The sequence below is a fragment of the Hippoglossus stenolepis genome, chromosome 12 (genome assembly GCF_022539355.2).
Source record: "Hippoglossus stenolepis isolate QCI-W04-F060 chromosome 12, HSTE1.2, whole genome shotgun sequence".
NCBI lineage: Eukaryota > Metazoa > Chordata > Actinopteri > Pleuronectiformes > Pleuronectidae > Hippoglossus > Hippoglossus stenolepis.
Genome location: NC_061494.1, coordinates 15,712,102 through 15,739,574, shown reverse-complemented (window position 1 = coordinate 15,739,574; position 27,473 = coordinate 15,712,102). Strand labels below are relative to the sequence as shown.

At 40.8% G+C, this 27,473-nt stretch overlaps 1 protein-coding gene across 10 annotated transcripts in view; it reads right to left on the bottom strand.

Annotated features, from left to right (window-relative positions):
* The window catches only part of LOC118119358 (protocadherin-15), a 195,311-nt gene that overhangs the window by 98,249 nt on the left and 69,589 nt on the right, over nucleotides 1–27,473 (bottom strand). For 9 of the 10 annotated variants that reach the window (XR_007034766.1, XM_047342438.1, XM_047342437.1 and 6 more), the window contains 5 exons: nucleotides 26,234–26,299; nucleotides 4,798–4,958; nucleotides 3,019–3,174; nucleotides 1,449–1,568; nucleotides 1,211–1,321 (listed from right to left, as the gene is read on the bottom strand). Coding sequence is in view for 9 of the 10 variants with exons in the window: in XM_047342438.1 (XP_047198394.1) it covers nucleotides 1,211–1,321; nucleotides 1,449–1,568; nucleotides 3,019–3,174; nucleotides 4,798–4,958; nucleotides 26,234–26,299 (614 nt within the window). In the remaining variant the exon portion in view is untranslated. Of the gene's footprint in view, nucleotides 1–1,210; nucleotides 1,322–1,404; nucleotides 1,569–3,018; nucleotides 3,175–4,797; nucleotides 4,959–26,233; nucleotides 26,300–27,473 lie in introns of those variants that run through there. The other variant, XM_047342433.1, reaches the window with a different exon arrangement.

Sequence of the window (27,473 nt, the reverse complement as noted above, 5' to 3'; positions counted from 1 at the left end):
GCTGCAGTGCTTTAACTCTCCCGTTTTACATCATAAGGTTTAACATTTGACCACTGACTGTTCAGGTAAGAGAATCATGGGACATATTTACAATATAATAACTGTTTTGTTAATCAAGCTTTCACACAATAAGGTTTAGAAACATGAGATTCCACCCTTGTATCTTAGTTTAAATGTCTTCACTATAATTCATAGTGCTTTAATGTTATCATTAGGATTACTTGTCTTACAATATTTTCTCTGTCATGTTGTCCCACGAGAGTGTGAAGGAAAAATGTCCTCCAGTGTCCTCAAGTTATATCCATCATTGAATCAACTTAGATATAAAAAGCTTCTCAGACTGCAAACACTTGTAACGTCTCAATGACAGCTTCAGTTCATTTTGATAAAACACGAAGTTGCAATGAAACCTCAGAGGATTATATCGCCTCAGTCTAAATATCGCTTAAATAAAGTTAAACAACGTGTTTGTGAGATGAGTGACCTCTAATTAGTTTTTGTTAACATGTAAAAAAGAAAAACCTCTCACTTGTAGAAGAGGATGTACATCAGACCTTGCCTGAACATAGAAATCTGGATGTAGACATTATGTGGTGTAAGAAGTTAAACTCATTAAAGCAACTACTGACTTTGTGAGAAAAAACCTAACCTGTTACCTAAAATAACAGAAAACCCTAAATGCAGAGAAAATAATGTTACTCCGTGTAGGGCTTGATTTTCACAGTTTAACCATAACCTCTATTACAAATAACTACAAATACAACCAGACGTATAGAACTTGAATTCAGAAAATAAAGATAATTTGTGTAAAATGAAAACAGAAATGAAAATTGTTTCTGCATTGTTTATTCTGTAAAGTAAAAGGGTAAATAAACGCTGATACCATTATGCCTGTGAAAGGCTCATTTTGGCAAATTCTTATTGGCTAAATGATAAATGATCAGGCTCTGCTGCATACCACCAGTTTGACTGTTATCAGGCCATTAAAAGCGGATTATCAACGTGCATATGGGCTCCTATGGGCCGACTAAACCCACTCAGGAGGCTGTTATCACCTACTCATTTAATTGATTGAGTTGGTGGAAAGAATATGTGTGAAAGCAAATGCTTTAAAACAAAGCACATCTCCAGATATCAGTCTTTTTACTTCAAGGTCAATGCCGAGGTAGATAACTTCAAAGAAAAAGAAAAAAGGAAAAGGTTCACTTACATTGGCTTGGACCAAAACCAGGTAGCGGGTTCTCTCCTCATAGTTTAGCCTCTCTGCCAGAGTAATGTGTCCTGACAGGGTGTTAGCGACACTCACTGTGCCGTTAGAGGCCTGAAAGAGAGAGAGGGTCCATGTGATAAGACAGAAAGGAAGGTGCATGTGAGCAAAAAGCCATGATTGTTGAAGAAATTTACAATGGTGTAGAGGGTGTTTATCATGGCGTGACTTGTCCATATACCGGGTCATTGGGGTTGTAAAGGATGCTGTATTCTATGTGTCCATTGGGCCCGTCGTCAATGTCCGTGGCGCCGTTGTTTCCTGCAAAGCCAGTGAAAATGGTCGTTCCAACTGGTGTGAGCTGGAGGGAAATATGAGGAAAAAAGTCAACGGCTCAAACAGTCCCCAGTGATTACAACATCTACTTACAGCAGAGAGAGCCCATGCACATACTCCGCACCATTAGCATAAAAAAAAAAAGAAAGAAACATAAAATCAAACTGGTAAAACGTTGCAGTCAGCAGCAGACTGAAGGCGTTTTGCACACTGCTGACAAAATAACAAAAAGCAAGTATGAGAACCACTGCTGTTCCCCAGAGCCCCCGGCAAAGTCCACAGGACCAGGCAGTGGGCAGTCGCGCTCGTTCACAGGAGAAGTTGACAGCGATGGAGAATGACTCACTGTACTGTTGGGGCAGCTGCATATGGCTACGATAACACGCTGTGACAGGGGTTTCTGAACACGCAGGTTGCACAAGCTGTGAACAACGCAGACGAAAGACGCGGTTGCCTCGAACTCAGCGGGGGGAATTACCTTCTAATCTGAAAACACACGACTATAAAGTCAGCGTTTGTGATGCATGATCTTGAATCGTTGCTGGTGATGCAGGTTTGTTTAGGAGGGACCTACTGGCTGACATGAATACATACTGTCTGTGTCAAATGGACAAACCTGGAGGAAAGAGAGCAAATATTTTGACTGTAAATCTTGCCGGAAATTGGTATTTGGTCCACTAAAAATGAACAAACAAAACTTTAACAACCACATAGAATAGAATTAACTCATAATAAACAGCTGCAGGCAGTCAGATAGTAAATTAAAGGCTGAGTTAATGACAAAACCTGACTCCTGAGGACTTTCATCAGACAATTTATGCAAAAGCAACAATGAGTTCCATTTTAATGATAGAAGTGCCTCATCTGCATTCATTAAGGGCGTGTCCAAATCAAAAAATAAAGGTCGGAAAGGACTGAACTGTGTCTTTATTATTCATGAATGTGCTTTCCATGTAGCACTCAATAAACCCATCAGAGTGCCATCTCTCATTCCATTTAAAAGCCAGATGCACCTGCACCTTTGTGGACTGCAATTATAAGGGATGATTTGCTCTCTGAAAAGTGAAAGCGAGCGAGCACACCATCAGTTCGTGCACGCATGCTGTGCACCCGCCCAAGTAGGCGCATGCTACCATCTTGATATTCACCTTTGAAAAGAACGCCAACGACTCCAGAGGGTTTTTGTTGGACAATCACATACTGTCTCAATGATAGCAACCAACCCACAATGCAGCAGGCCACACCTCAGTTTGAGGTGCTCAGACGGGGGCATTTGGAAATTTAGACAATGTGGATGCTGGACAGAAAAACTGTATTGCTATGACTATCAAAGGCACGTGCGTCTGGGGACACTGACATGAATGATTTTAAACTTTATACTAAATACACAGCCTGCACCAATTTTCACCTGTAATGGAACCATTTCTCGATCACATTGATTTGAATTATAAATCCTGCAGAACCAACCACCTCACCTCATTTACTGCCACATAATAGCGCGGCTGCTGAAAGCGAGGAGTGTTGTCGTTCTTGTCCCGCACGACTATCCGCACCTCGTGCAAAATGATGGTACCGACCAGCTCATTGGTGCACTGGATCTGAACCACAATGGTGGTGATGGAGTTGGGAGGCTGAGAGGGAGACAAACAGAAAGACATGTAATTAAATATTACAAAATATATATTAAATTCTTACTGTAGTAGCTGTATATTAATTGTGAATTGACTTTTTTCCCCCAACATGTAGTCCTACAAGTGACTGGGGTCATAATAAAATAAATTGAGATCCCCCTGACACTTTAAGCCTCAGTAAATGAACAACACATACAAATGATGCTCCAGGTAAAAGAAAGAGGGGGAGACATCTTCCAGTGGTGCTATCAGAACCAATTTACTTAAATTAACTTGTTTCTTGGTGAATAGTATCCTGACCAAAAAACAACAAATACTGTTAAATTTTCTTACTAATTAGATGTCTGCATATTCTGCTGCAATTGTATTCTACTTGTGTGCCGTGTTCTGTTCTATATTTACTGGACTGCAGTAGCTTGTCTCGTTGCCACCACTACCTGTCAGCCATCGTCTGAATTTAGAAGCAAGGATGTACTTGCCCTACAGTCCAATGCTGCCTGACTACACCCCCGCCTCCTCTGCTGTTGTCATTTCACCCGTTAATTGGCCATATTTCTGAGATATTCCCATTAGCAGCCTCATGTCCAGCTCCCTGGCTTTAGTCTGTCTGATGTAACCGCATGCTTCAAAAACAGCTTCTTTCCCACACCACTCAGAACACTTAACACCTGGTGCCAGCCAACCCCCCCCTCCCCCCGCATCTCACACCTGATACTGGACCATTTAGCTTGATCTGTATGCACCGCAGGTTGACTGGAGACCTTGGGGAACTGAGCTTGACATATTACATACAGAAGGTAACAAATGTGTCTGTAGGTATTTATTCAGTTGCTATATTTAGCATTAGGGGTAAGATATCATGCTGTGTTGACATAAATTGCCAGAAACGCTGTTGCTTGTATCTTGTCTTTGTAGCTAAACAGTGAAACACATCACATATTCAAATGTATTAGCCCTGAGGGCTTTGGATAAAAGCATCTGCCAAATGAGTAAATGCATATTTAGGTGTTAATGTAAATTAATTTTCACAATCTTCAATGAAAGACGCAAAAGTGAGTAAAAAATTACCACAACTGAAAACATAATATTCTGTAACCAACATTATTCTGAATATGCTATTATTGCAAAGAGCAATTTGGAAAGAAGTGTTTTGCCGCTCAATGAAAACACTGCCCTGTGATGCAGATAATTATACAATCATTTTTAAAATCTTCATAGCATTTGCGCTTTAATTATAAATTTCTTTGAAACTCAATAACAGAAAATTTGCTAAAGTGAACCTCTAACCACAAGATAAATGAAACATTTAAATAGGTTTTATGCCATTGACATTATTTGAATGGCCTCAGAAATTACAACATTGATGACTAATCAGTAACTTTAGAGTGGCCTGATAGAACTGAAGTGAATAGAACTAACTTAGTCATGATTACCATAAAGTCAGATACTGTGTGTAGATAGAGCACTTGACCATGAGGCAGGTGAGAGAAAGAGCTTCGGAGAAATTCATACATGAGGACAAAATGATGGAAAATACATATTGATTCAGTACAATTCTTTGAAACACGGGGACACGAGTGTGACTTTCTCCCTTGCAGAGCGCCATCAGTGTTGTGTACTCACATCTCTGTCCAGCACGCGTCCGGTGCTGTTGAGGTAGAGCCTCTGTCGCGTTGGGTCAAGAATCACCCAGTAGTCGTAGTTGTCCAGTAACAAGAGCGAGATGGTTCTGCCTGGGTCTTGGGGTCGACCGTTTATCTGCATGTTTCCCACCAGAACTGTACCTGTGAGGGCAGAGCAGTCTCCATTTAATGAACAGAACTGTTGTAGAAAGACCTTCACCGTCACGGTATTGTTCTTACGGTACAGTATTAATGGTTGCCTAATAGAGCATGTCAAAAGACTTTTGTTCCCACAGATTGAAAATGTTTTTTAATTTCTAAAAAGAAAAACCAACAAGAAAAGGCACTGGATGATTTTGACATAACTAGTTCAAAAAATTTGCTAAAAATGAATATAATAAAAAATAAAAAGCCAACAGGTTTGTCCCCACGGAGCATTGTAGCTCTTTGACGGCTGTTTTTTAATACATTTTTGTCTATATAAATCTGCAGCTTAAAGATTTCCACAAATTTCTTTTAACTCTACACCAACACTGACCACTCAGCAGCAGCGTTTGAAGACTTTGGGAACACTGCGTTAGATCTCTGAAGACAATACCGCATGGTATGTCTGTAAAATGATCGTTGAGGGCAGCAACACATGGTTCATATTCCACAGCTTTTAATCAGTGGCTGATTAAACTTTGCCACGGCGGCAGCCCTGTGAGACAACACTCCCAAAGCCGGTTAAATCTGAGGATTGCTGGACTCCTAAGTGGCCAAATTAGTGGATTTATGAAATAACTGGTGGTTCACTCCAAAAAGGAGGAAAATCCAGGAGGAGCAGTGGTGAAGCATTTTAATTGAGATCGGTGGTGCACATTGGAATCTTGCACCACTGCAGTTTCCAAAGTTTCAATGGAAATGATCAGAGAGCCGCATGCATCCTGCAAAGTTTAACAGATTAACAGATGTGTTAAACAATACAAGAGTGAGAGATTTAACTGCAGCAATAAACAACCACAAATGATGCATGAAATTGGAAAAATGCTGATGCCGCAGTCTTGAAATACTAATAATAAGACTATGTTCACACTGGAGGCCTTAATGCTCGGTTCAGATATTTATGTAGCTGTTTACACTTTTAAATTTGGCCAGTATCAGACTCCAATGTGAACTGGTCATGGCCCTGATGTGACCCGCATGCGCAGAAGAACGAGACGTCACACGCAGCACGCTGTGTACGGAAGTAAACAAGAAGAAGACGTAGGTAATTAACATAGAGGCATTATTGTGCCGTGGAATCAGGCGAATGTGGGGGCAGATGATGAGTAGGAGAGCTGTAATTATGGAGCAATGGCTGCTACTTCTGTACAGAGTTGTGTATGGATGCAGGCATCGTGACGTGAATGGCTTCCATGAAACAGATTTCATCCGAAATTTCCAGATGTCAAGGGCTCTCCACAAGAGCTGCCCTCCCCTTCGCCTGTGCATAATTATGAGGAATAAGAGACGTAAAAATCACATTGAGTACGGGTCATAGGGCTGTTCAGACATTAAAAAAATCTGATCTGTATCTGATTTAGAAACCCGTATAAAAGTGGCCCAAATCTGATATGAAAAGATTTAGACTGTCATTGAAAACAATCTGATCTGGGTCACCTCGGCCCTCTGAGTGAACGTAGTTTTAGTATCTTTGGTCGGTGCAACCTGACCCTGTCCTGATAGCTCGCCGCATTCCCTGTTGATACCTGCTTCAAGCCCTTCACAGTGTTCACACAGTAAAAGCACATCAGCAGCATTTCACGTACACTTGCAGCCCTAGCAGGGTCTTTTTTTTATTCAGCAAAAAGGCTGATAAATATTTTACAGTTGAAAAAAACAACGACATCTGATTGCTCCTAGACTGGTGGCTGAGTTCAGTGCGATCCAGACAACCTGACATCATCTATGTCTAAATGGACTGGGCAGACGGTTTTGTGGTTTAGACCTAAAAACACATTTTTTGTTGTTGTAATGTTGTTTACAATCGACAGTGAAGCCAGACGAAAAGTAGTGCAAATGAAATATTATCTCAGTGGTGAGTTAGTTCAAAAAGATAGACAAGTTCACTAAGGTCCAACAATTATCATCAGCAGTTAATCAGTGTGGAAAAAGCATCCAGCCACCGCTCTCCCTTTTTAGCCTGTTCTGAACAACGTCATCGGCTAAAATAACAAACCCTGTTGGTGGTTTGTCATGTCAGCGTTGACTAATTAAACTGAGCTGCTGTTGGCTTGTCAGTACCTGTCAGAGATAGTTTGTAACACCACTGTTCAGCCACAAGTGAAAGTGTTCTGTGAGAGTTTCTGCAGCTCCCGCGAATCCAGCGGAGTGAGACGTGTTTTTCTTCCAGAGGATCAAATCACATCACTGTCAGGGGAGGCCTTCTCCTTCATTCAGATAATTTCAGTAATTTAGACTTACAAATATGTGGATGAAGAAGATCACGAAAAACAACGTGTATGTGATTAAGTGGACATCTGTGTTTCAAACCCACACTTCACAGGACCCCCGGTCACCAGTTCGAAGCAGAAATAATTAAAGACCAATGAACTTTTCAATTCAAATTAAACCACTTTGTCTGTAAATGTCTCATCTTTCGCTATTATTAATAATAGAAACACATCCATTATCTATACTGCTTATCCAAGGCGGAGTACATCCCACGCATACACAGGTACAACATGGAACAACTCCACATAGAGACACCCTGGCCAAACTGGGATTCGAACCGGCAACCACCATCGTCCCGCCAGAACAACACTATTGGAGTGTTCATCCCTGAAAAACACATGTTGGTTGGGACAAATGTGTTCAATGCTGCCTGAAATCTGCGACAATTAAGTAATCGAGTTGAGCAGTAAACAGAGGGAAAGTTAGCTATTAGCATTAGCATTTTTCCGGGACCACCTACACCTGGTTCTTGAAACCATCCAGTCACCAGTCACTTTCACTAATTTTATTTAATTTTATTATTAAAACAGTTAAAACATCAGAATCAAATTGAATTAGCTTTGAATTGTAGTGTATTGTCTCGTTACAAATTACATGATGAACTGAGTATCTAGAGATGTAATGAATCCTCGGCGATAATGAGTTCAGACTCTCATGAATAAAAAAACAGGAGCTTTAATTATTATATCAGATGTCATCGCAGTAAAAGACATAATCAGAAAATATGAGGCAGTCGGCAGCAATCAGAATAATTTGGAACACCATCATTTATTAGATCCAGTTTAAAATATTCAACAAAATCCAGTGTCTACGATATGTTTGGATAAAAAAATGACTGTTCTCCACATGCTGTAGAAAGATGTTGCAGAGTCTGGTAAATAATGTGTTTACACTCGGGGCTAATTTGAATTTCAACGTTTGTACTCGTTGAAAGAGGGGTATACAGCATCACTTCAGTTTGTGATTAGATATCAACCGTTATTAATCAAATTGAGATCAATGCATCTTTGCTAAAGTCGTCGAGAGCTTGAACAATTCACCTCAACACAGACGACAATGCATTCATGAAAAGTTACAGCATCATCAGAGGTGGTCGTGTCGATTTCTGAGTTTTCCGAGGTTTTTTCCCTAAATATTTGTTTAAACTTTTATTTTCTTTATTTCCCCCTATTTCACATCCAACACTTTTCACATATAATTAACAACGTGCCTAAGTGAGCTGGTGCTTCTTCAAAGTTCCTCAAATGTCTACCCCACAAAGTGAGTTTAGTTCGGAGCGAGTAGACGTGACCGGGTATAGATAAAGAACGACTGTGGAGACTTGTGAGCTCTTGACAAGCCTCGCCAATCTACCAGCTGTAAAAGCTAAGAGGGTGGTGGTGTTTTAATGGGCTTTTTAATTACTGCCCATAACATCTTGTACTTTATCCTTTCGTAAAGCAGGTTTGTACATTTCACAGAGTCACTCAGACTGTTGCGTTCTCAACAAGGAGCCCAGACGGCGGTGTGATGGAAGCGTTTGCATTATAATTATAACAGCCACTCCTGCATTTTTATGCTACTATTAATGACTGAGTCTGCTGCTTGCTGCAGACAGGGTTTGATGTGTGTGTGTGTGTGTGTGTGTGTGTGTGTGTGTGTGTGTTTGTGATCACATGGACCTATAATTATCTGTCTCACTTGGGCTTAACGCCGTCTGACAAATGGATCTACTAAGAATTTAATTTAAAAGTCAAAAGACCCCTCACCCCCCCCTCCTCGTCCTTGTTGCTGGTTCATTAATCTGAAACACAGCTTTTCATAAATATATCTGCCTCCGTAACTTGAGTGGTGAGCTACATCTTTTTGAAACTCTTGTCGTAAATTACACCGCTGATAATATTACCAGGGAGGGCTCGGAGAGACTCCTTTCCTTCTCAGGCTAATTGAACCACAGCTTTTCTGTGGTGACAGCCACCACTCACTCTGTTCTGCAGCACCTTCCTCGCTCAGTCTCAGTCTCCATAGCAAAGTTGTTGTCCCCATCAGTCAAGAGGATGCCAGAGACTGTCAGACTTATATAAACATAAAAAAGTGCTACCCAGAGTTTCACCGTGCATGGCTGTATGTGCACCCCCCCCCCAATAAATAAAAATTGCTCAATCTTTAACAGCCTGCGATTCAGTCAGGGTCATCTCTGGTCAGCGGCGGCTCTGATCCGGGCTTCACAGTGGACTAACCCCACAGAGACAACACAGAGGAATCACTTTTATCCCAAATATCAATGATGTTGGCATCGGTGGACGATGGCAACAGATAAGTGTGGAGGCTTGTTTCTGAAATGGCTCCAGGTTGAGGATGAAAAAAAGTTGGTTGGTTGGGTGTTAGCTCGGAGTCCCGTGGGAATTACACTGAGCCTAGTCCATGATCCTTATTCATTATTTGAGCAGGGTGCAACAGCACAGTGAAGGCCGTCCACTAGCAGTTAACTCCTGACTTGACTATGAATTGAAACGGTAACATCTGTTGCAAAAGGACAAACTCAGTCGATGAAACACGATTCTTTATTTCAGGATTTTAGAAAAGAGTTGTGTTATTGAACAGAGGGGACCACTTTGTTGTGAGAGCTCTCCTCTGAAAGCTGCGTGATGGAAATAAAAAACAATTTCCGTTGTAACTGATTATTAAAATGCACCAGTCAAACCTCTGATGGAAAAGTTGGTCTGATGCTTTTGGACCAATCTCAAAGCTCTTTTTATGGGCAAACAATCGGAATAAAATTGTGGTGGAGCTCATCACGATACTGAAACTGCCCCCCTGAATCACAGTTTTATAATCAGACAATTTAAAACATTCTTTTCCAGTTTTGTTTGAATGTTAAATACAACTGCATTGTTGTTTAGACAAAGACAAAGTGTCTTACTCTTAAATTCTTGATTCTCTGGTGAAGTTTTAGTGTGAGTCTGAGCCACTTTACCATTTTTAAAACCGCTTTAATCCTATTTCACAATATCTATTTCCATCTTTTGGTGGAAAACATTTAGTTTGGCTATAACCAAGCGCAAATAAGCCATCTCTAGGACATATGTTGCCGCTGCTGTTTAGTGCTAGCTCAATCTTGAGATCCTCATAACTGACCAAGATAACTAAACCCTCTGAATTCCAACCTGTGGCCCAAATATGATCACTTTCACTATATATAAAGTAAACTGTATAAAGTTACTTCATTTATTGTAAGGTAATTCAACAGATGAAGCATCTCCAAAACAAATCTTACAGGAGTATTATTGTAATTCCCCCTCCTCTGGAAATCTAATCTCAATCAAATTTTATTTTTATAGCCCATATTCACAAATCACAATTTGTCTCAAAGGGCTTAACAAGGTGCGACATCCTGTGTTCTTAATCCTCAACAAGAGTCAGGGAAAAACTACCAAAAAGGGGGGAAACCTCGAAATCTCAGAGAGCCACATGTGAGGGATCTCTCTCCCAGGACGGACAGAAGTGCAATAGATGCCACTTGTAGCTGAACATAAAAAAAATTATAATATTTACAACATTGATTAGAAGAAACTGTTTTAAGCTTAATGGAAAGGTGAGTGTAGATGTTTGATGTTTTCCTGGCACATTAAAATGAGAGCCCTTCACCCCTCTCTGGGCATCGCCTCACTGGTTACTTATTTTAATCATGTTAGAAATGATTTTTAATATCTTACTGATTACTTTTAAAACACAGAGGGGCCTCACATGTGTCAGCTCGCCCGGGTTGCCTGTTTTGGATGTTCCAAAGAGCAACAGGGATTATCCACTGAAATTTAGGCAGCTGCTCTGGAATGAGATAACTGAAGGAATCATGGCCCAGTTTTCCAGATGTGACCAATCCTTTGGGTCTCAGACCGTTTCTATTAACGACCTTACATTTTTACAGGTATTTGCCCTAATAGCATTTCCCAGCGAGAGCGTGGTGAGGACTGTTAACAGCTTCTTAACGCTGTCCGATTGCTGAAGAGGCTGATGGATAGAACTTTTTGTACTCGACTGTGTGACGGACTAAGCTGCGATATAAAGTACAAATACTTGGATTTAACACAACAAACCAGACGGCATGCAAATGTGCAACATTAGATATTTTACGGCAGCTAAACAAATTGCCGTAGTTTGCACCTTTCTCTAAAATTGTGTGTAGTCATGACAATAGAGCCTCTGCAGTGCATCATTGCTGCCTGTGAAGTGGTGCCTGACATGATGAAGAGGAGGAGGAAGAGGATGATTCTAACCTAGAGATATTTTACAACTGAAAATGTGTGTGGTCACCATGTATAAGGGTGATTGCACAATTGAAATTCTGTCAAATCATGACACTAGATGGATATTTGTCTCAAAAGACACTCAAACAAGTTGTGTTGATAACATAAATTCATATTTTGAAACACAGCATATTCTCTGACACGTCATGTGTTATTGATCGCGCTGCTTCCTGACTCATCTCACTGATGCTCCCATAAACTGACACTGTACAAACGTGCACCAGCTGTCAAAGGGACTCGCTGCACCTTGTAGTGATTAAAATACGTGTAATACAACCGCCACGGAATGAGGAGGGATGTAATATCAGTGTCATCTTAGCAATTCAAATGCCTAACAACCTCTAATTACTTTGGATATAATGTGACGTGAAAAACATCTGTCTGTTTCTAATGCACTTCTGCCAAAGTAAACCAGAGTCGAGGATACAAAGGAAATAAAAGCAGCAGCTGTTTCATTGAGCGAACGAGAAGCAGAGTCGCAGATATGAAATGCTCAGGAGAAAAAGAAAGTGTTTTTTACCTTTTCTCCACACTGCATGGGGTGTTAGTCATAAGTATGCACGTTCTGAGCTGATACGGGCCCTGGGCATTATTTTGTCAATGCCAAGCATAAAATTAACGCTGTGCCATCCAACAGACTTAGGGGAATTTCAGCCCGGGTGAAACCATCAAATTTTTCCCATCACTTTGTCGGGCGGCTCATTTGCCAAAAATAGCCCGGATACAAAAACAATTTCCTGACTGCAAATTGATGTGTACAAATCTGAATGGAACAATAGAGTTGAGATGTCAAACCCACTCACAAGTTGCTGCAGCTCCCTCCCTGTTCTCAGTTTTAAGCTACACAGTCTCTTAGTACATTTAGGGAGTTAATATATAAATAGCTATTCAAAGATAACATTTAGTATGAAAAATTGATTACAATGTTATAACACTGCAGTGTATTGAGGGAGGAACTCTGGTTTATTCCACCACGTAATCTTGAGTTTAACAATCGGGCTCATTCCATCTTTGAAAGGTAGGAATCTCAGTGGGTAGATGCTCTACCACCAACAACACCTCATTTTACTCTGAGGATAATAAAATGACCTGTGTCAAGTGGATGCAGAGTTGACAGCAGTGGATTCTATGAGATGCCACATCGCTCAGCGTGCTGCAAGTACTTCACAATCAGCTATCAAGATCGTATTCATGGCAAAGGCAAGAAGGCCAAAACCGTATTATACAAAAGTTGTCTCGCTGTTGTACAAGCTGGAAACTTCCAATCTAGTAATCAAGGCAGGGTGACGGATACTTCCTTAAAAAAATAAATAAATAAATGCACAAAGCACACATTAACGTGCACACAGCACACCAAAGCCCACAATCGTTTTTGAGTATATCCAAAACCAGGAATGTAATTGTCCTCCTACGTCCTCTCAAAACGTTGCACGATCTTGGATATAATTAAAGCAGCGTCTCACAGCACCTCTGCAGGATCCGGGCTGATTTGCAAATGATGAACATGCTCAAAAGGCTGTAAAAAAAAAAGAAAAGGAACCTCTTGGGCTGGTTGGCTGCAGCTGCCTGCTCCCACAGATTTGGGTCTACACTCCTCTGTGGTGATGTATTGTACTTGCTGTTAAGGGTGGTTGGTTTTAATGAAACAAGACTTTTCAGCCTCCAAAGGGTTGTTTGCCATCAACTGAATGAAGATGATAGTTCCCTATTTCTCCTTGATAAAGAACAAATAAACACCAAGTATCAGCTTGCATTTTACTCTGTGTATAAACTGTAAAGGTTCAGGTTAAACTAATATCTAAAACAAACTCACATCATCTGCTGGAGGTGAAGGAAGATGATGGATGAAACCATTTGACACATTTGCATAATTGTGATAATTCAAACATCATTTGAACCCGTTGACAGAAATGAGGAAGTTGGAATCGGCTTTCATGAATTTCAAACAGAACCAGAGGACACGGAGATCCCACTGTAATCAAATTAAACTAATGCACTAGCAAATGTGACACATCATTATTTAATATGGAGTCTCACCCACATGTGTCACAGTTAAAGGATGATGACATTACATCAGACAACAGATGGTCACACATGCCCCGAACCTGACAAGGGCATATATGATATGTGTGATCTACAGTATGTTTTTAATCAATGTAAATACCTTTTATAATATATATGGGAAATGTCACTGCCACAGCAAAATGAGGATCTGGTCTTTATATAAATATCAAGTGATATCCAAGAAAGAAACAACGCTTTGCAGCAGGAGACTGTGCCGTGAAAGAAAGATGAACTACACAGGGATAACTGATGCTGCTGAAAAGTACATTAAGCCATCAGCACTGTCTAAAAAGCATTAAATAAATAGCACGGCTGTTGCTGCTTCATCTGCTGAAGAAAAATTGAAAGAACAGGCTATTTGCACGGCTTATTTCTCTTTCAAGAAGTCAGCGGGACTCAGGGAGGCTGTTGTTCAGAATAAAAGAAACTATCTTAATCTTAACCTCTAGTTTAAAGACACATGAACTTGAAACTCATTTTGTCCTAAACATGAAAATATAACCAATACTGTACATGTATGAATATTAGTGTATCAGATGCCATTCACGATGGTCATCTCTGGTTAGTTGTATTGGACAATTATGATGCTACAAAATAAGATTATATTATAATTATATATCTGTATACACATATACAGTATAGCACAGCATGCCTTTAATACCTCAGTTGAAGAATGCACTTACATGCTTTGAATGACATATATGCTGCTCAGAATGAGCGAGAGTAAAGGTTAGCAGGGAATGAAAAGTAATGAAAGGTCTACAGAAGGGTTATATCATAAAAATCTGCCAAGCTACATGATGCTGGAGTGCAACCTGTACTCCCTCCAAAGCTTATTCATTTCAGGAACAAAGCTTTTCATCGGTAACACCATCCAGCGTGATTTACGGCCTGAAGCTTCTGCACTGATAATAAATTGGACACTAACTTTGTGCATTCCCATAATGTTAGCTTGAGATATGTCCTGGCTATTGGATCTGACTCCTTTGCAATTATTTACAAGCAATTCTCTACGCAACTGTTCGACGCCTTAACATGAAGGATGGAGCAGACTCATGCCTTTTGTTTCTAACTTTGGAAGCGAGCGATGAATATTCACAAATACACGCAAACGTATAAAGAGGGCAAAGAAATGACAATTGTTTTTTGTAAATCTTGACAGCTAACCCGGCAGTGTTGCTTGATCGCGTTAAATGATGTATATCCATATTTATGGAATAAAGGTGCCTTTTGAAATTCTATCAATTTATGATCTAAAATTGGATAAATACTGTCTGGAGGAATACATCAGTGTCTAAAACAAAGGCACCACCTTAAAGATTCTGTTGGAATTCATACCGGGTTATCCCATGCGGACAAAAATAGCTGCGCTGACACATTTTACAAGAGCATGAGGTGTTGTATGCAATAAGCTCAGAATGGGGTTTGTTTTTTTTTACAATACCTCACAGTCGTTTAATACTCTCGTGCCCAAAGTCCCTTCACAGCCTCTGCTCCTCAGAACCAAGGCTCTAAACAATGAAAGCTTATTAAAAATCCCCAAAAAATATTCACCCACAACTAACGAATGTGTTGTTTTCAGGGAAATAAATTCCTAAAAATGTTGTAAATGGGAAACAAGGTTTCTTAAATTAGTGAACACACAGCTTGAATTCATATTTTATTTTGGCCATTAGTTGTCATCTCTCCCTCTACAGAGCCCGTTCTACCACTGTGGCTTGTGTCCAAGATCTGTGAGAGCTGAGGTGTCATTTAAAGTACCACTAATACACTTAAAGTATTCCCGTCTTCATTCAAAATAGATGGTAGAGAGTACCACGGGGAAGAAATCTCATTACTCACCAAATGCCTTCTTCAAGTAACTGCGCCAATTTACTCCTGCAACCCATTTTCTCCCCAAAAAACTGGTAAGATCCATGCCCACCCACAAACAGAAGGCACCACTGCATCCACTCGCCTTAAATGTCACACCCGTTTGTTGTCTTTGATGGATATTTCATCTCATCCCGCCTCATTTGGAACCAACATGCGTGATTACTCTTTGCCTCACAAACAGCAGACACATAAAAAAAAAAAAAAGAGTGAAGGGAAAAACAGAGAGTGGCTCAGCCTTGGCACAGAGCCTTGGTGTTGCAGAAAGAAATAAGCTCCTTGTAAATGTCCCAGCAGGATGCACCGATCAGCCGCAACATTAAAACGGGTAACTGGCTTTAATGTCGTGGCTGAAAGGTTAACTTACTGCGCTGCCCAATATTGAACCAATGGCATTTAAACCACTGTCCTAACTTTTGAGCAAACTACACAACTTTAAGAAATCTGGCAAATTGATGTCCCAGAATTGCTATGTGTGTGGGAAAGGGTTTTGTGCAACAAAGGTTGAGAAGCACAATGTAGAGCGCAGTCCGTTAATGTCACCAAGGCAACAAGGCAAACAGTTCCTGAACCGTTAAAAGAACAAAATAGGCATCAATTAGAACAATCCCCAACTGGAAGTGATATCTGTTGTGACATGTCAGACATCATAATCACAACATCTTATTTCCCCTGTTTGCATTAATAATTAAACATATGTCTCTGGAAGCGAGGATGACTTTCAGAGATTTGTATGCGGGAGGGAGGTGGTATATTTTTGGATGATTGTACATGAGCATTGTGGGTAATCACTGGATCTTTAATGGCTGACCAGCTGTAGCTAGCAAAAGACAAGTGTGCTGGTGAAGACTCAGCTTCCACCTTCCACCAGATCAGTGAGAAAGCAGCAAGTAAACAGGCAAATTACACTGGGATTTGTGAGCCAGTGTTAAATTTTCTCATTTAGTTTGCTCTGTAAATATTTGCTCTGTACACATTATTGCGTCTTGACAAAAAAAACAGGTTGTCTGCGCAAGGTCTGCAGTGAGTCTGAGGAGTTATAGACGAGAAAGTGAGTAAAGAAACTACAGGATGCTGCTTTGCCCCTGGAGCGAATCGTTGTCAGTTAATGGCAAATATTTTGAAGATTAACAAAAGTGATTATTTTTTCTATATTTATCTGCTATACTGCACATTTGACATGTTTCTGTCAGTTCAAAGGAATAAACCGAACATTTCTTCAGCCGGCAAGGTGAAGGCATCGAGGCAGAGTGCAGCACAGGGGAAAGGCTTTCAGCTCAGGAAACACAGACAGCACAAAATCAAACAGGACAGGTCCTGAATTTAGGAGAGATTTGCTTTTTTTTTTACTGTCCTGAAATGTGTGTTTTACTCTGGTTCATTTCCTCATTGGTGCAGCAGCCACTGAGGTTTACTATGTGTGGGTGATGCACTTGGTTCTTGCCGCCGTTCGCAACTGACGCTCTGTATTCTGCTTGCAAATTTGTATTGCTGGAAAATGAGATCTAAACATGAAGTATGAATGACCAATCATTTTAATGTCTGCTCAGCCTAATGTGAGGATTAGACTAATCCACAATCCCATTACGACGTGCTGGAAATTAACTGATGAATGCTCCGGATCTTATTAACAGAGGAGCGAGGAGCGTAAATAAATCCAACGATATACAGGCAGCTTTCAGGTGCTGAGCAGGATGGAAATATTTTGCAGTTCAGTGTTTTGGGAGTTCCGTGTAATTAGTGCAGGTCACTGTAACGGTTTCAGATAGAAAGGTGCAACCAGTATAACCACAGACCAATTAAACAGCCCATTCCAAACAGGCAACAGACACTGCACTAGTTAAAGAAGAAAATGTCTGCAAGCGCACACACACACAGGGTCCAGAGTTTATTGGGCTCAGATAATATATGCGTTTCTCTTCCATAGAAAATTCAATTACCACCTTCCTTTAATATACTGAAGCAAAAATACACCAATATACAATCAAAATATACAATTTACAATCAATATTTCGTAGTGAGGGGCTGTCACACAGCAAAGACCGTGGTCCTTCCTGTTGACAGCAGCTTCATGACTCCAAAGACCCAGGGAGGGTTTGATTAACCTTAATTCCATGACAGAGTCAGAATGGAGCCAGACAAGGCCGGCATCATTTAAATTGCCCCAAGCAGTCTTATAGTGTCCACAAACTTGGCATCGTTATTTCAGTGGAGCTGCTCCAGGATCTCTCTACTGATGAATACAGTGTTGGCACTGCGGCTTTGAGAGAGAGAGAGAGAGAGAGAGAGAGAGAGAGAGGGTAAAAAAAACCTCTTTGAATATCAAGTGAGTTACAGTATAAAAAGGTAAAAAATCTCGCTCATTACATCATTTGTAAACAACTGTCACTGTGTTCTCATGGAAGCGTTTTTATTGCGGTGTCGCACATGAAGAAGTCAACAAGGAGTATTAATGTTTTGCAGCAATTTCCCCCGTGCACCCCTCAGTGCCACATACAGTGTGGAAGACAAGCAACTGTCATTCTGCTCTATAGTCTCTGCACGTACGTGGGTTGGGGTGTGGGGGTGCTGCAGTGTAAGAACACTGCGATTCCCTCAGAGAGATGTGAATTAAAGAAACACATTCTATTACGACACTATTGTTCTAAGTTGACAATCCCGCCACGTTCAGGGGAAAACCAGCTTGAATAAGTAAAGTTTGTGTGCTCACACCAGAGACGGCGCACACACAGAAAAAATGTTTCTTTTCTGTTTACAGGAAATCTCTCTCTCTGGTGAGAGAAAGAAAAAAATAACTTTGGGTGAATGAATTCACACCATTCATTTAACATGTCGTGATTTCCTTTAATTAAACACGCATTGATATTTAAAACCCCGGCGACTCAAAGCATGGTCATGCAAACCACTATAAAGTGCAGTGTAACACATAACACACTGTTTCTATAGCATAATGAGGATAAGCATAAAGTGATTTACAGCAAGAACAGAAGTAATTATGCGGACCGTTTATCTCCACAATGTACTGTAATTGCAGTCTTTATTTGCACATCAAACACTAAAACATGTTCTCCACTTCTAAAGGGGAAAACAATGGAATAGTAGTGTAATTAGGGCTAAGTAGACGGGGACATACAGGCTTTTGCAGGCCACTTCAAATCTGATAAAGACCTTTCAGCGCCTGGAAACAAGACAGTTTACCATAAATCAGGTTATATAGTAATAAAAATGGCTTGTGAGGCAGATGAACCAAACCAAAACACAGATTTAGCACTGAGGTACAGTCACAAAGTACTGTATGTAGTGTCTAATTGAGCCTCACTGAATGTGCCGCCCTTTGTTTTGCTCTCTAATCCATAAGGAGCAGGTGTTGCGCACTAATCCCAGCCTTTCAGCTCGGCTCTAATTATATATTGATGACCTAGCAATCATCATAACTGGACGCGATCATAGAACTGAATGGAGACCTGCTTATGTGTGTGTGTGTGTGTGTGTAACACAGTGGGGAACAGAAAGAACACGATCAAACCCTAAATCAGACATCTGCATGAAGCCGATTAGAAAAAGTAAAATCCATGTACAAGGCACCCACACTCATGTATCCCTCACTCACACACACACACACACACACACACACACACACACACACACACACAGATACAAAGATTAAAAAAAAAGAAATACACAAATGCTCAAACGCGTGTGCACGAAACAGCAGTGCTCATTTTGCTTGAGCAACAGATTCACAGCTGGGCAACTGGAGCCCAGATGTTTCCTCTACTGCAAAGTTGCAATTTCTAAGCCGAACAGAAAGATTTTAAGTCCTGATCAGCAGAATTGGAGCCAGCCTGCATATGTACAAATTGAAAATTAAAATCAAAACTGTTTAACAATCAAAGCAAATCAGATGTTTACTAACAATTGTGTTTATATGCTCAATGATTTAACGGTGAAGAGAAGGCCATAACCAAGGACGCAGCTTTGGAACACATTTCACAAGTGGAGTGGAGGGTTAAGTGGCAGTGTGAGCCGTTTGCACTCTGCCTGCACATTCACAATGAACATCGTATGAGTTTTTGCTCGTGTGAAAAAATGTATGCAAAGAAAAGAAGATTGGTTAAATAAAAAGCTCCTGATATCGTTTTCTATTTCCCATTTTGATTCCAATACCTGGAGTTTGCTTATTGGCCAATAAAGAGTACCAATCTAATATGAGTACATAAAAAAAAACATGTACCTATATACATATTTAATAGCTGCATGCTACTAGCCCTGTATGGATGAGATGCTTCATTGTTGTATAGTCTGGCTCAACTTAAACCTTTTAAAAACAAATACAAACAGAAAACAATGCCATAGAACTTCTTTAGTCGTAACTAAAAAAAGAACACAAATAAATAAATCTAGGAATACTCAACAATTACTTCTTTTAAATAGCCATTAAAGTGCACCCCCAGTTTATAAAAACAAAAGTACTTTAAAGTTTAAACCAGTAAAATTACTTGTGGGACTTTCCACAGTGAAACATTGCCTGATCGCTCTAGCTAATGCTACACTGCCAGAAATCACTACCTCTTCACTGCCCTCAAAACAATACTTGCCAGTGGTGATAACAGCGCAACTGCTGTTTTGAAGCGGCAAAGAAGAAGTGATGTCTGAGAGTAGAAACGTGCAGTTTAATCTGGTTGAAACGTATATACTTAAAACACATGGCATCGGTTTCATACATACATATTGTACGCCTTTTTCGATGCTGGTGTCAGTATCAGAACATCCGTAATGAAAGGTTATTCTAAGTGAACCATTAACATAGTTTCTATTGATTATAGCCTCCTACGTTAGCTGTCTGCTACGTCTGCTGTAGTTTATGGGACTGTTGCCACCTAATGAGACCCTGACTGCGGCGTAATCTCACAATCCCATCTGTGAAAAGGACAAACTGATAAAAGACTCTTCACACTGATCTCAGCGCACAGGTTGTGTTTGTTAACAAGATATTATCATTGTGGTTAACACTGTGTTTTTGAATGTGTTGATGTTGTGGCTGATCGATGTCCCATCACTTCGAGGTCAAAGTTTCCCAGACGGCATAAAACAGTAGAGCTGCACAGTGCTCACTTAACATCCCTTTGTAATGAACAGGCAGGAGTGATGTTAAGTCTCCTTGTTCTTTATGCCCAATTAAATGTGGTTGCATGAAAATGGAAAAGTGTAGCATTAGGACAAGTCTGCAGAAAATGGATTTAGCAAGAAATGTGTAATGCACCACAACCGCAATCATCCCATTACCACAATGCACGCAACCACAGTGAAAGCCCCGAGTAACATCAGTAACTTGCTGCGAGTAACATCAGTAACTTAGTTTTTTTTTTTGTTGTGTTTGACTTCTTTATTATTGACCCTAAAGGCAACAGAATTTATCTGGCGTGAGAGCATCGACTGCATTTGAATTACATACGTTATATTTGTCATTTGTGGCACTGAATGTGAGTAGTTCCCTGGCACGGAACAGAGGCAGGAGGCCAACAGTTAACTCCGTTCACTTATGGCAAATGGCGGAGCACCACGCCTCGTTATCCTCTCCAGGCCAGGGATCATGGCGTTTTCACCCCACTTGCTAAAAGAGTTACACAGTACGCCCTTGCTATTTGTACAGGACTCCACTGAAAGGCCCATACATCACTCAGCTCCCCTGCTGACAACTAGCATTGTTTGAAACCAGTGGCGTTCAGGACTTTAGGTGTTTGAAGATTCATCATAGTAAGACGTCGTGCTACAAGCTCAGGAGGTTGTTGGCCCACTGCTGTGCTACCCTTGGGCAAAGGTGAAACTAAAGGAAGACAAATTATGTACCTCTCAGGTATAGGTCAGACAGAGTTCAGTTTTAATTAGGAAAAGTATACATTTAATTTCCATCTAGCTCAGTTTTAATTTACATAATGTGTCTTACAAATTCCATTTCAGGTTTCAAATCCACTGTCATGAAGGATGACGCATGAAGCATGAAGGATTCACAGAGATAATCTCTCTGGGTGTTATTACTAAGGGTGAAGGGTTTCTACAGTTGCACAGTAAGACTTGAAACAGACTAACTACAAGTTACAGGCATGAAACAACAGAGTGCGTTCAATCTAATGACGAGCTCGGCAGAGAGAAACAGTGTGAGGGATTGAATTAACTTTAAGCAGAGAAGCTAATGAGGCCATGGTGGTTGAGAAGAAACAACTCACATAGGCTGGCTCATCTCATTAATTGTTTAAACCTGCTAACACATTTAACACTTTCCAGAGCCGCCTCCAAGCTCTTCAAACACCGGCGGCCGACCAGTGAGACGCAGGAGCTGGTTATGTTTCTCGTGAGAAAAGTCGGCACGGCTCACGAGAGCTGGTTATCCTGGATGAGAGGAGACACCTTTAAACAGACTGCGTGCTGTTTAGCACTGGCACTCCATATTTTCCCTGTTTGCCATCATTTCAGCTCCCTCAAATCTTTTAATGCCACATCAAGGCGGTGTTGAAGCCACTTGTCTTGGTTGTAAAAGTAAAAAAGTGCAGTTGAAACATTCTGGGGCTGGATGATATGGACCAAAAAAATCCTATCTCGTTATTTTTAGGCCAAATGGGGATACACAATATAAATCTCTGAGAAATTACAAGCACTTCATATTAAAAGATATAATTGAATGATGTATAATAAAACAAATATCCTGTTTGATACATAATATACAAGTACAATCTCTGAGAAATCGCCTTCACTTATTTTCATCAACAATAGCAAATAATAAAATAAATAAAATTCATCACCAGGTTTTCCTCACTTGCTTAACAAATAAAAGTCATTTAAATCCCCAAAATTGTCCAAATAACTCAATATGTACTGGATGTAAAACAAAATCAACTGCTACAAACCTCATCCTTCACCTTGTTTTAAAGGCAGGGTCGGTAATTTGTTTCTGAAATACTTTTATCTTGTTAAAATCCTCTTCCCGTCCCGATAGCAATCAATAAACAAAGTTGTCTGAAAACAAGAAGAAAGGCCAGACATCAATTCATTTGGACCGAATGAAATGATGGCGAACCCGTCAGAAGTCGGCCTCCAGCAGTTGTCAGGCACATTCATGTGGTTTGGCGATGTAGCTTTGACAAGAGGGCCGATGGGAGGGGATGGGATGTATCGGTTTCATTTTTTAAACAGGGTTATTCCAGGATTACAAACCCTAACTTTAAAATATTTTGATATACCTTGGAAAGGCAATGTACTACCAGGCACTAAAACATACATATATGAGTAAACTCTTATCGGTAAACAGCTCTCAGTTTGTTTGTCTTCTTACTTCACTTGATTTTCTATCTGACGAACTTTGTGTGTGTGACTTTGGTGCCGTTCAGAGTCGAGCGTGTAGAGGCGGAGGTGGAATAAGGACGTGGACTCCCAGAAGAGTGTACTTCCCTTCCCCTCAATTATTGGTCTGAGTACTATGGAGCGCGGCTCTCTGATTTGACTCTCACTATCATATTCAAATAAAACCTGTCGATATAACAATCAAAATAAGAACCACATGAAAATTGCCATGAAACTGGAATACTATGGAATAATGAATGGCTTTTTACAAGCAGATACTGGGCCTCATTCTACACTGCATTGTTTAATAGGTCATTATATTAACAGCTTGCAAAATGAACATTAAGTTTTTACTATCAACTTTTCTTGTACATGGCTTTGAGACTGATGGTGAGCGTAGCCTTAATGGGAGGCTCATAATGAACCAATCAAAAAGCTTGTCATAACAGTTTCTGTGAGTCAAGGCACATCACAGCAGCAATAGGATGAAACCACAAAGCTGCTGAGACATTTACAATAGACTTACATTTCGCTGACAACAAATTCAATATTAAACAGTTTTATACATCTATTTAATTCCCAAATGAATTAAAATACATATAAAAGGCTCAACTCAGGAGGAACTGTGGCCCCTGGTTAAACCCAACTCCTGAGAGTTGCTGTGCTATAGAAAAGGTGCAATACCCCAAGGAACCTTTCCAAAGCTTACAGCATCGCCATTGGTGATGATTCAATTACCCATTAAACAACTTGTTTAGATCCTTCTGCATCTCCAGGGGCTAATGTTTAAGGTCAAGCATGCGTTTTAGTGACTGATATAGTTAAACACACCCTCAGCCTATGGAAGGTTTTAACTCTGATTGCCTCGTTCGTGTGGGCGTGAGCCTTCGTCAAGTCGCATTGATTCATCAGCATTTAGAGCGAATGCACCTCAGCAGACTGTAAAAGAATGCTAAATTGACTTCTCTCTTACAAAGCCCTTCAGCTACACTCACTCCTGATTTCCTATAAGCTGTTGCTCGAATGAACCGAGGTCGTGAAAGGATCCTCACACACACACTTCAGTTGTTATAAATCATGAATTTGCTAGAGATTGGATAAAAGCTAGGTGATGGCGTCCTCAGTTGTAGGAAGCGTTTTGTCAATGAGGAAATACATCCTCTCTCTAGCTCTGCCTCCTTCTACTCTGCACACATCCAGCGAGATCGAAATCTCCTAAATCTGATTAACTGCTTTTGGATTTAGCTCACAGACCAAATAAAGGCGCCTACACAAAACATGCTTTATCTGTCCCGATAGATATCCACTCTGCAAGAGAGTGAGACTTTATGTGTTGTGTCTGGCACCTGTCAGTGGCTCTGCAGAAGCATCAGCTTGGATAAATTAAACATGTTACGCTTCATTTGAGCAACTGGGTTGCTATCCCCTGGTGACTATTCCCCCTTTTTCAAAAGTGAAAACCTCAAAGAATAAAAAACCACAGCCAGCTGAAATGAAAAAACAAGCCAGAAGCAAGAAAATGGCCTTATTTCACATTATTGCCTGTGCCAAGGTTTTATTGTCTTAACAGAGTCGAATATAATTCCGCCCCACACAATCAATGAATTCCACAAACTGTTGAAAAAACACAGTGGCTTGACATTCGCACATGTTTCTGAGCAGCACACCTGCCCCACTGGGAACCTTGTGCTTTTATTGACTTTTTGGACTCATGTGAAATATGCTCTTGGGAGAAGCAAAAGGGAAACTGGATTTTATATATATTTGTCTATCATTTCTGACCTCGACCAAACAAACCCAGACAGACGGGTGATTATGTTTTTTTGCCTTCCCAGTCACTGTCACGAATGAATTTTAAAGGCAAATGCTCAGAAAAGATGGGATCTTATTATGTGCCATTTGTATGGTTTCTGTGTGACAGAAGAGGAGAGATGAAACACATTTAGAGGGATAATTGCTTCGGTCAATAACGGCGAGTTGCCGGTTTTACATTCCATTATGGGGAGGACGGGCTCCGGGCCGTTTCATCAAGGAGATATAAATAAAAGGCCGCAGGAGCCCGAGGAGACCCATACCCCAGGTAAATGAGTGCTTTATGAGGAAGATTAGCGCAAATCCCTGACACACAGTGCGTCGGCACACGTGGGCCGAGCGAGGCTTTGGGAGGCAGGCTTGGCTACCTCCATCTCACACATTCCCCCGGCAATCGATCAAAGCCCCGAATCACAGCTGCACACGGAGAGGAAGAAGTAGGAGAGACAGGATGACAGCCCGAATTGGAAGCTATCGCGCTGACAAATAGCAGCCTCATCTGACACAGAGCCATCCAATCATGCTCTCGGGATTTTCAAAATATGCACATGAGGTGCGCGCGAACTGTACGCCCACACAGACAATTTCCCTCGTTAAGACACACTCCCATCCACAAAGCAGTGCCAGGAGAATATATAGTTTGGACATGGAGCATCTGTGAGATTGCATTCATATAGTAGAAACAAGCCCTGGATCCTCTCTGCAGTGAGAGCTGCTCATTAAACCCTGTTAACCTGCACAACTAATATCTGCAGGGAGAAGTGAGTGAGACAAACACACACCTGCTCCATTTAGGGAGATGCATCACTCATTCCCTCAATGGACACATAGCTCCTCCCCAAGCAGCACTCAGCGCTTCCTATCGCATACACACACGCATTTTTGCACACACACACACCAGCGCTCATCAACAGAATGCAGATGGCAAACTTAGAAAGCAAAGACACGTGGGTGAAGGAGGGAAAGGAGGAGGAAAACCGCAGAGAGCTGAGAAGTGGATGCAGGTGACGGGGACTGCAGAGCGAGATGAAGAACAGAAAAAGAAGGAGCAGAATAGTTGTGCCTGACCCACTCGAGTGCTGCGTGTCTGCTCCACGCGTCAGCGACTCCTGTAGCACAGGTAGACCACAGTAAAGACAACCTGCGCAGGGAGCACACTACTCATTAATGGAGCCCCATGTCACGTCTGTGTGCCAAACACCATCTGCAATCACTCAATCGGACCCACACACACTTTTCGCTTTGCCCAGGGAGAGCAGAACAAATACACACACCAGGAACCACTGGATTTTTTTTATCTATAATTTAAAACACAATCAAAATGGCAATCCAATACGTCTGACAAAACATCTCCTGTAACCAACCTGCCCCAGAGTGCCATCAGCGCCGCGACTGTACTCTCACACTACAACACCAAACAGTCCCTGCAGGGGAAGTATTAATATGTATTGCATTACCAAAAGCAAAACTCACTCTAGCACAGAAACGATCCCAACAGTGAATTCCACACCACTCGAGTGCAGAGGCATTTAAGATATACAGAATAAAGTGGAAGTAGAAATGAGTAAGTAGCGTAGGAGGGGAATGTACCGTTGGGGCTCTCCTCGTCAATGGTCACTATGGTTGCAGGGGGTCCCGGCCTGGACAGCTTACATTCTGCATACACAAGGAGAAAAAGGAAATTAACATAAAACATGCTCCTGTTGCTATATTCATTGACTTTGCAATTCCAACAATATGTTGTTCATCTTGGCTTGGCTAAGTGGGCGGTTTTTAAAAAATGGCTGCAGAACTACAAATAAGTTTGATTTAGTTGAGGGGGAAGCTAAAATATGGACAAATACATATTGCATGTAGATTTAGAGAATAAATAATTTGACAGCTTTTTAAAATAAATGTTTTATGTTAATAAAAACTTATCCTAAGCTCTACAAAAAAGTACTTTCTACTTAGGGCACCATGTCAAATTTCAGATGTCTACGAGTTGTTAGTAGGTACAAAAAAGAGATATTTCCTATCTTGGTCAATATATATATATATATGTATTTATAGATAATAAAACAATGGAAATGATTCCTAAGATGGCGTTATCAAATACAAAACATTTTACATAAGATGTAAACAAATTGACATTTTTCCTGTATAGTTTATTCTGTAAAATCAAACTTGTCATATCGATGCATTTTGGAAAACATCGATAGCAATATAATTTCTCTATTCCTGTTTACACATACCGTATCAGTTTATATGCAACAACTTATTTTTACCCTGTCATTTTAAAGCTTATGATTTCATGACTAGTCTGTTTTATTTAAAGTTTACAATTAATGTTTATTATTATTAATGTTGTATAAGTTGGGCTCTATCAATTTAAATATGTACATTTGGTGCTAATACTTCTGTCCTGATTCCTTGTGAAAATTCTGAATGTAAGATTGCTAAACAACAACAATCTTAGAACATTGGAAAAAAGACAACGTGACATTGGTCTGAGAAAATAAATCTCAAAATGTTGCTCCGGTTTCTCCCTGTCCTGCCATAACATGTCACGCCGACACACAGAAGGTGGCACCAGTGACTGCGAGCTCACAAACATCAACAGGAATGGCCGGTACGATACTGACACCAAACACACAGGGCAGTCAAAGCATGTGGCGACCTCATAAGCAGAGCACTGACGAGAGCGGCTTCACAGATGGAGGTCACAGCAGCGAGGTGGTACAAGCACATGGGACACAGGTAATGGCAGCTTGACAGACAGCACCAGATGGGGCAGCAGGAGAGGTGGAGAGCAGGAGACAGGAGGAAGGGAGATGTCTTGAGCGGAGGA